Below are 10,046 nucleotides of genomic sequence, written 5' to 3'. Positions count from 1 at the left end.
GACCAAATATTTCAAGGACTGGCGCATCCACTAGAAATCAAGCAATTACATCCAGGGCTGATTCAACCGGAGTTGGGCTTCTAGCTTGGTCCACACAATGCAAAATAGAGACAATTTTCAAACAAACAATTTCTGCTACCAAGATTTGTTTGAGTTGTATTGACTTAACACTACATCAGTTGTGCAATACTACTGCTTCAAAGCTATTAACAATGAAGGCTCAAGCCTAATTTCTTGTCTTCCTACTGCAAAGTCGTGCAGTCCTGAGATAGGCATTTGTCCCCTGCAGGTACAAAAGGGTTTAAGGCCGGATTTTCTAGGGATTAAAAAACTTCTTCGCACTGCAAGGAAATTTTTGTTCTGCAGAACATCTGTGGGAAAATAAATCAGTCAAAAGCGATGGACAGCACCTCAGGATCTGCATCAAAGGGAGTGGAGAAAACCTTGCATGTCTACTATGCATGTCAGACGGACTTGCTTTATTGATTACCCAATCAGGATGTCGTTTTCTGCACACACTAATACACAACACTGCTTTATATAATGAATGACACTACTAACAAGGAAGAGTGGGATGCCCCATAATGCGACTGACAAAGGCAATGGCTAAAGGTGCAGACCCAGAGCTGCTCCTGATTTACGTAATATAGCCTTATTTGTTATTACTGATTACAGAAGTCTGGATAGATTTGAAGAACTTCAGGGCAAATCTGCATCCAATCATTACACTACAGAATACAGAAAATCCAGGGGTTTACTTCAAATTCATGCCAACCTCAAAATTGACCACCAAGGAAGCCTTATGGACATTTAGTCCCAATTTGCTTACAGCCATCAGCAGAGATGTTGCCTTCCCGTTAGATTATGCTTGTTGATGCTCTTTAATGCCATGTATAAGTTAGCATTTGCTACACCATTTTCTTCTTCAGCTGCCATTTTATGTACTGTTCGAAACTAATCCTGTTTGATTTCAAGAAATGCTCGTTGCTAAGTGTTGTTTCTGTAACGAGGAACTGTTCGTGCCAGCACATAGCTTTTCCTCGATAAAGAACCTCTCCCACCTGTCTGGCAGATTGATTGCAGCCCAGGGTGGAACTGCCTTGAAAGTGTTCTGAGCTGTGTAAGATACAAGAGTAGAAACTTTTTTTGTCTTTACGCTGTTCGCCCACATCTGTTGGGAAAATTCCACTATGGGCGTGTTATTAGTTGACCATGCAATGCATATAATATATCTTTATGCTTACAGCTCCTCAGTTCCCTCTGTAGTACTCTCTCAAGACACTGAAGATGGAGCCCCCAACTGAGAGTATATAATAAATGATTATTGGTGCATATTCTCCACTGTTTCTCTGACTCTTCATTTAGCATGGAAGGCTGAGAGGTGGTCCGAGGTGACCCGGGTGGCCCCAAGTGGGTCACTTTCTTCACCTCAATGATCCACTCTACATGAAAAGGAATATCACACACAGGAACAAAGTGAGACATACAAAGAAGTAAAATTTTAATTTTTTTTAACACTTTATTGATAGCATTCATCTGGAGAAATATCTCAGTTGACTTCTGTACAATTTTAACATGCTTTCAGATCGCATTTTTGGGGGCCAAGGGGCAAGGAATGGAGGCATGGAGGCAGGGAACTACAACCCATCTCAACCTCAATAACCCAGAGATGCTTCATGTCCCTGCAAGCCCCACCTGGTGCTAGCGTTCTGTGCTTCCTATACAAAATAATTTTTGCATAGATTTTATTCAAAGAAACTATTTTACAAGAGGACTGTGCACAGAAACTCACAAAATGCCTAAGGGACAGCAAGTGTAATTACATCATTAAAACACTGTACATTTACTGCTCTGTCTGAGAAGAGAAAGTAAGACAGAACAGCACAAAATTTACTGACTCTTGGCCCTGTGAAATTCCCACCATAGATGACTCTCCACGTCTCCAGTCAGAGTACCTTGCCATTATTTTCAATTTGGTCACATAATTGAAATTAAAAAATTGTATTACTAGAAGCAAAAAAACAAACTGGTTAAAGATAGGCTCAGTCTTCTGCTCACTCCACCTGAATTGCACAGTCCAGGTGCTCACTAGTGTCCTATGTCCCTCCATGCCACGGTAATGCAGATTTCCAGTCAAATGTTTTAGTGAAACCAGGTTAAAAATATTCAAGTATTCTCAAAAATGCAATTTACTGTCTGCACTGTCTCAGGGAAAGAGAGAGATCTCAAAGCAACAAAGCCAATGATGTGGCTAGTCTGCTCACTCCAAAACGTTTATTGTTAAGGACTTCACCACTGTAGCTAGCTGTAATGTAACGTAATAAACGTAGCCTGTGCTCCGTAAGAGAAATCAGAAGGGGGCCCTGTCTGACAATAACACTGAAAGTTGCTTCATAACCACCACTGCCATTTTCAGAGGAAGGCTTCGTAAATGTTCTCAGATGTGGAAACAAGGTTGACTGCTTGTCTGGTGTATACACTGCTAAGAAATCGTGAAGAAATTGCGGGTCACTGTGAATAAGGAAAAATACAGTACATATAGATGCTTAACTTCTTGAAGCCCGAGACGGGATGTTGAAAACCAATTCAATTCCTTTCTGAGCTTATGAGCCTAAAGGGGTTTTAGAAACTAGGGCATGATGGTGCATTTTAATCAAATGCACCACCACTTAAAAAAAATACTGTTACAAAGCGTTCATGGGTGAAGATGAACACAACCAGGCAGATAACGGCTCTGGAGGAAACAGGCTTTGAGAAGGGAGAAGGGTAAAGGCACCACCTGGGTTTTGCTTCTTTACTTTCTTCATCCTTCTTCTGTGTAGGTGATGCCACAACAGGAGATTTCCTACCTTTTAGCTGATGGCGGTTAGTCTCCATTAACCAAGCTAGCACAATGCACCCTTTATACTCTGAGCTCTCAGGATCATGTGCAAGCATGCATGTGGAAGGGATGGAAAGCCATTTGATTCGTCAGTTACACACCACTCTTGACCTACCTGGGTTTAGCCTGTTTCTTTCAAGGAGTGGTAAACAGTCGAAATAAGTAAAACTGCACTTCAGAAATGCAGGGGTTATGGATTATGCGGATAAAAAGGTCTCCACCTTCTACTGCACTTGTCGACTCTTAGAGCCTTTGGGAATGGATCCGGCCTTCAAAGGCTGTTATAAATTGCTGTGCGAACTGGAGTTTTGGGTCACGTTTTTGGTTTCCTACCTCGGTTACCTAAAGTTGTTATGGTTAAAGGCCCAAATTTTTTCCCAGTGACAGCAGATGGGTTTGAGCAAGGAGGGTATGTGATTGAAGATGAGCGTGTGTTGCTTGCTGGTGACATGGCTGCTGCAGCAGCAGCAGCTGCCACGCTTCGCAGAATCCTGTCACCTACACTTTCTGATGAAAAGGAATGTCCCTGATTTTTCTTCGACTGCTTTGTGTCCCTCTTTTGGCGTTTATGGGGCCGGTTGACATCATCTTCACTGGTAGAGTCTGAATCAGTCCTAGTCTGTGACTGGGTGATAGTGCTTTCTGAAGAGCTCTGCCTCTTTGATTTTCGTGGAATGTGCTTCTCCCTCTCTAAGGCAGGCAAAAGAATTTCGCTCGGGGTCTGTCTGGTGCAGCGGCCACGCGGGATATCCTCACGCTGCAGTGACCTGATCTCAGAAGCACTACTATCTTGTGAGGTGTCATCTATTCTCTTTAACAAAACAGTCTCACTCTTTGCTCTGGTACTGATGGGACACCCACTGGCTTTGTCCGAGAGAACAGTGTTAGGCTTGGACAATGACAGCACTTGCACCTCAGACTCAGAGTCAGTTTGGGCAGATGAAGTCGGCTTATGTTTTAAGACTTTTGCAGTCAAGCTATTCTCAGATTCCATTTCCTTACTCTGCCCCTGAGAGTCCATCTTAACTTTTGCTTGCCTGGTGAGGGGTGGGCTTTCTGATGAGGAAGATGTCTCACTGTCGTACAGCTGGCTTTGCCTCGACAATCTTTTGCTTGCCAGAGTGTGTGGAAGTTGCAAACTCCTTTGTGCTTCTTGTGCACGTACTTTGCGCTTCTTGCGGTTAGCTCTTTTGGTTGGTGGCTTGAGATTCTTCGATTCATCCAATGAGCTCTCTCGCTCAGATGCTGAAGGTTGAGGGCATTTCTCCTCTGTGGGAGACTGTATCTTTGGGGGCCTACCACGTTTTCGTTTTGGAGGAGTACAGCTGGTGTCAGTCGTAAATTTAGGGGAGCTGGAACCAGCATCGGTTGAGAATCTTCCAGGTGCTGAGTTAGCGTTTGCTGATGCACTTGCAGGACTAGTGCTAGCATCTATGGAGGTGTAATTAGCATCAGCAAAAGCTCTTGATGGGGTGGTGTTGTCAATTGAGATAGGTATGGGTGTGGGTATAGGGCTTGCTGAGTTGAGGGTGGAGCTAACGTCAACTAAGATAAGCGTAGAGCTATCATCAGCTATTGTTCTTGCGGGGGTAGAACCAGATTCAGCCATGACACTTGTGGATGTGGAGCTGGCATCAGTAGTGACACTTGTAGCAGTGGAGCTGTCAGAGGAGTTGTGGGGGAAGCAAAGTTCTGCCGAGACTTTTGCAGGAGTGGAGCTACCATCAGTCAAGTATCCTGAGGTGGTTTTGCTACAGTCAGCTGAAGCTCTGGCAGGGATAGAGCTACCGTCAATTGAAATATCTGAACTGGGGCTAATCTTAAAGAAGTTAGAAGGCAGAGCAGGGTTGGACATTAACACAGACAAAGTCTTGTTACTATGACTCTCGAAAGGGAGCAGCGGTTGCTCAGTTTTCAAAACTGAGGGAGGGTTGGATGACGATGGGGACAGGCTCGGTATGGATTCCCGCACTTTGGGTGGCCTTCCACGCTTGCGCTTCTCTACAGGTACACAGTTTTCACTTTTGCCTGTTGACAGCACACTCATCGGCTCTGGAGATGTTTTTGTCAGGTCCTTTTTCTTTTTTGACTGAAGCTCTATAATTTGAGGCGTTTCCTTTTCTGTACCAGGAGAGGTTTTGCTGTGCTTTGGACTAACCGCATGTGTCCTGACATGCTGCTTGTCTTTTTTAGGACTTTCAACTGCATCCTTACTGGGGCTTATGGGACACTGTGGCGAAGCCTCCAATACTGGGCTCTGATGTGGAAGTTGGCTGCCAGAGGAAAATGTATTCGGTGATTTGTAGCATGGAAAGGTAGATGGTGGGACTGTCTCATCTGGAGAAACTTGCTCTGGGGATTTGTTGGTTGTAAAAAGCTGTTCTGGGGTTTTGTAGTCTGGTGGAGAAAGTTCGAGTGAGCTACAGTCTGGCGAAGCAGGATCGGGAGATCTACAGCCCAAGGTATCCTCTGGTTTTATCTTGCGAGGTCGGCCTCTTTTTCGCTTTACTGCTAGCGTAGGTAGCTCTACTTGGGATGCTGTAGAAGGGTCAAAGCTAGGTCTGCTATTTATGCCTGAACTGGTCACAAGTGAGCCTTCTTCTCTGGTCCCAAGTCTCTCTCTCATAGACAAATGACCAGACAGTTCAGACCCGACTAGAATATCACACCCCTGAGGTTTTTGCCTGGAGAGCTCTAGGCTGCGTGGCTGCAGCTCTGTCTGCTGACTGTTGTCTTCCCTCTGTTGCACCTTCATTGTCTCTTTAGTTTCCAGCCCAATCTTCTTCCTGGTGGGATAGTCTCTCATCAGGGCTTGCAACTCCTTGCCAGCTGAGTCTGTATCAGAGATGCTGTTGGCTGAGCTTTCTCCTGGGCTGGATAAGCTATTACGAAAACTGTAGGGTTTGCGCTTGCGTTTTGCTGGCATGCGGTCTTCCACAATCGTCACAATACGGCCAGGTAGCTTTCGCAGGACTTTAGCAGTTGGAGAATCCTCATCTTTTTGGTTCTGCAGAATTTCTCCATCTGCACAAGTCCTACGCCTTGGTGTTCGTAGTGAGCAGCTATCTAATTTCTCAGTTGCTACCTCCCCCCTGATCTCAGTAGGGGCAAAAGGCTTCAAGGAAGATCTTGTTGGAGAACAATAGATGTCTATATTCTCTGAAGCTTCATCTAGGCTCTGGTGAGTTGTGCATTCCTTCTTAGGAATTTCTGTAGCCTGGGGAAGGTGACAAAGGCTCCTCAACATAAACTCATCTAGCGGCAGGTGCGTAATATTTGGCCTTTTGCGAGCTGCCTCATCCTGTAACTGGGGGAACTCCCTTATCGACTTTGATTCAGACCTTGCCCCTTCCATATGTGTTACAACTATTGCAGTCTTCTCTTGGTCACCAGGAATATTAATGCTGTCACCAAGAGGTTGCCTCGCTGCCACACTGTCTCTTTGTGATGTTGTGCTATGAGATGGTAACTTTCCAAGTAGTGACTCTGGCCTCTGGTGCAGTAACTCTGCTTCCATTAAAGTTGTACACACCACAGGTGATGGGACTGCAGTCAACACAATATGAGGATCAGATATGGTCTTTATTTCTTTATCCTGAGGTGCTATGGTTTGCTTTTCAGTCATATTTGAGAGTTTGGATGCATCTATTCCTTCTACACTACTCTCCTGGGAGTTTTGGGGGATGCTATCATCAGATACATAGTTTGACTTCCCAACAGCCACAACTGACATGTTAGGGTCTCTGTTGGAAGGTAGTTCCATGGTCGTGTGGATGGCAACTGGACTTTGCAATAATACATTTTCCATGCATTGAGCAACTTCTGCACTCCGTTTATGCACCACAAACATGGGTGATGTCTTTGTCTCTCTATTTGTTTCCTTCAAAAAATCTTTGGATTGGGACAGCATGTTTTCACTCTGGACATCACAAGTACTAGCGGATGGTGTGCTCCAAAACTCTTGCTGGACTTTCTCAGTTGAGCCCTTGAATGGTGGAAAAGGCAGCAGGTCTGTTGCTGAAGTAGAATCAATCTCCAAATTGCGGCTCTGAGATCTACTTCTCTGTTTTATTCTCATATCAAAAACATTCTGGCTGCTGGTGGTCCTGTGTAAGTTAGGCTCTGCGGCTTCCTGGTCCTTTTCAAAAGATAATCTTGCTATTGGCGATTCTTTAAGAAAGTGATTAGGCAGCATGCTCTGGGATTTAGAGTCTGTGTCAGAAGGGATCTCTGATGGAAGATCAGTTTTATGGCAGGTTTCTGGAAGATTTGCACAGTCTTGTGTTAAGAGAGCCTTATTGCTTGGGAAGTCAGCCCATCCTTGATAACCAACAATCTCTGGTGGTTTTGATTTTTCTGCCGTTTCAGTAGAATCAAAAGGCACTTCATTTCGGACCAGTGGAAGGCTAGGCTGGACCGCTTCTGTTGCAGACAGAACCTTCCCCATCTCTTCTGAATGGAAGACCTCAAAAGAAAGGCCTTTTGTATCACATGTTTGCAGAAGTCTCTCATTCCTGCTGAGCAAGACACCCTGTTCACCGTCAAAGGCATACGGCAGCAACAAATGAGTTACACCATCATCTTGGGACATGCCATCACTAGTCATCACCCTGTTGCTCATCGGCTCCTCTAGCAGTTCTGCCTTTGCAGGTGTTGCCTCTGAAATCAACGGTGATCTTAGCTTCTTGTTAGGGACTTGAATTGATGCTTGCCTATTGAAAGGTAATCTCTCATTCACCAATTTGTCCATGAGAAGCAGCTGGTCAGCTTCTTGTTTGAGAGGAGACACATTGTCTTTAGTATCTGGGGGTGAACTCTGCAAAGCACTAGGAAGCGTCTTCCCTTCCGTGGCTGGGCTCTTTATCTCTTGCTTTAAAGAGGCTTCCCTCATTTGCTGCACCCTGTCCTGAAGCCCCAAGCTTAGCCTCTTTGCCTCCTGCCTGGTCTGAAAATGCTCTACTGGGGCCACAACTGAAGGGTCCTCGCTCTCTACGCCTGATAAGCGAGTGCCGCGGAGTCTCTCGCTCACACGGGTGCCAGGCCTTTCGGGTCTGTTAAATGCCTTAGACCGCTTGCTCCTCTTAGTCTGAGATTCTTCAGAGACACAGTCCTCCTCATCATCAGCAGGCAGATGGAAAATCTCTTCTTTTGCCTGATCCAAGTCCTTCCTCGCAGCTTCTACTTGCTCCTGAAAAGGGGGAAAAAGGCATTTTACAATTGGAGAAAAAAAGCAGATTATGATTTTCTGGAGTACATCTACGCAACAACTAGCAAAATAATATACTGCTTAGTTAGTAAGAAAGACAAAAGGGCACCACTCAGGCGTTTGGGTACCTTCCAACTAGCAGTAAAACAAATGTATTGACAATGGACATTAAACACGGTTATATAGAACATCAGGGTTAGGGAGATATACAGCAGATCTCCACAGGCACATGGTATACATACAAAACTCATGAATGCAGGAGGGCAGATACGTATGCCACTGAGGGGCAACACCAATAGGAGTGAAGTGAGCAGACAGAGTATTCCATGGTACAAGAGGAACATATCAAGGAGCAGCGAGCTGTGGAGGGGAAATACAAACCCAAGGAGACTACCACACCTCAAGAAGTACAAGGTGGACAAAAATATTCCACTTGTCATCATGGAGGGATTAGTACACTTTATTGGTCACACAGATTATGACACAAGATTGTCCGGTATCCATCTTAAGGGCTACAAATATTCAGTTCTGCGACTGGTGTTAGGGTGATAGGTAGTGGAAAAAAAGGAAGACCTAAATGAAGTTACAAAGGGGACTGACTTTAAACTCTAGTAAACACCTTACTTTGTCCAACAGCCACTCATTATAAAAAAAACTCCTGTTAATTCCTAGACTCTTGTCAACTATCACCTAGTACCTCAAATGCCCTTCTCGAAGATATTTCAACAATTGGTCTTCTACCATATCACACTATCCTCTGTTAAAACCACAAAACCGTCCAGTCAGGTTTTGCTCCCTCCAGTTCAAAGACAAAGCACTCACGAATGCATGTAACTTGGTGCCCAAAGCACATAATAACCAGCTCTTCCATTCTTATCCTTTTGGGCCTAGCAGCTTAATTTGGCACTGTTGATCATCGTAAATTACTCTCTGATCAAGAATCATTTGCCATCAATGACATCACTAATTCATTTGCCTCCTTTCCAACCGTTACTACAAGCCTGCTTTAGACTCTGACATCTGCACCCAACCCCCTGTGGTGTCCAAAAAGGATCAGTCCTTAGATCTCCTTATTTCTCACTGTAGACCACCTGTTTTGGTGGTATCTACTTTGCTTTCTCATATCACCTGTATGCTGTTAACAGTCAAATTATCTTTCCATTCCAATCTTTTACATCTCACCTCCAGTCAAACGAGTTACTTACCTTTGGTAACGATGTATCTGGTACATAGTCTAGCCGCAGATTCCTTAACTTAGAATATCCCCAGGCCTCAGACTGGATCTGGAAAACTTTTCTGCAGCTGCACCTATGCGCTCCGGGCGGCGGGCCGCACAACTCCGCCCTGATGTTGTCCACGGATATGACGTCAGCAGAGCCATATATGCCCCTCCTGGTGCGCGGACGTCAGTTTTCTTCTGCAAAATCTTTCTGTGTCACAACGCGGAGCCACCACCAAAAACTGTGAGAATAGGGGAACAGTGTGCAAAAATTATGAAAAAGGAATTGAAAGGTGAAAAAACAGCACCATAAAGGACAGTGCCAGGCACTGGATGCTGAAAGTAGAAAAAGGAAGAGCAGAGCACAGCTCTGAAATACAATCCCACAAAGTGAAGGCCAAATCAACTTTGGAGGAAGATGAGGATGTGAAAAAAGTCTGGCATACGACAAAGTCCACATCCATAATGTACAACCGTGAAGGATAATAAGTCCAGGACACAGGATTAAGGATAACTCACCACAAGACGTCACCAGAGAGAGACGAAGTAACCCCAATAAGAGGCCTATAGAATGTGGCAGAGCCAATAGACAGACTTGAACCAAAGGATCGCAGGGGTGGTAAAAAACCCCAAGGCGATGGGTAAGGGGAGAGCGGGGTGGAGGAAAAAACAAAGGATTTCACACCACCCAATCCAGGCCGAGGGCTTGAAAGAACACATGAAATATGAGCATACCGCCC

At 44.9% G+C, this 10,046-nt stretch overlaps 1 protein-coding gene across 1 annotated transcript in view; it reads right to left on the bottom strand.

The window, feature by feature from the left end:
* Nucleotides 1-1,500: 1,500 nt before the first annotated feature.
* The window catches only part of SRCAP (Snf2 related CREBBP activator protein), a 1,720,489-nt gene continuing 1,711,943 nt past the window's right edge, over nt 1,501-10,046 (bottom strand). Inside the window, exon 34 of the mRNA XM_086931673.1 lies at nt 1,501-8,069. Within this exon, the coding sequence (XP_086787799.1) occupies nt 3,195-8,069 (4,875 nt within the window). The 3' untranslated portion in view covers nt 1,501-3,194. The remainder of the gene's footprint in view (nt 8,070-10,046) is intronic.

The sequence above is a fragment of the Lissotriton vulgaris genome, chromosome 7, assembly GCF_964263255.1.
Source record: "Lissotriton vulgaris chromosome 7, aLisVul1.2, whole genome shotgun sequence".
Lineage (NCBI taxonomy): Eukaryota > Metazoa > Chordata > Amphibia > Caudata > Salamandridae > Lissotriton > Lissotriton vulgaris.
Note: the sequence above shows the minus strand (reverse complement) of the source record. Positions and strands in the feature narration are given on the sequence as shown.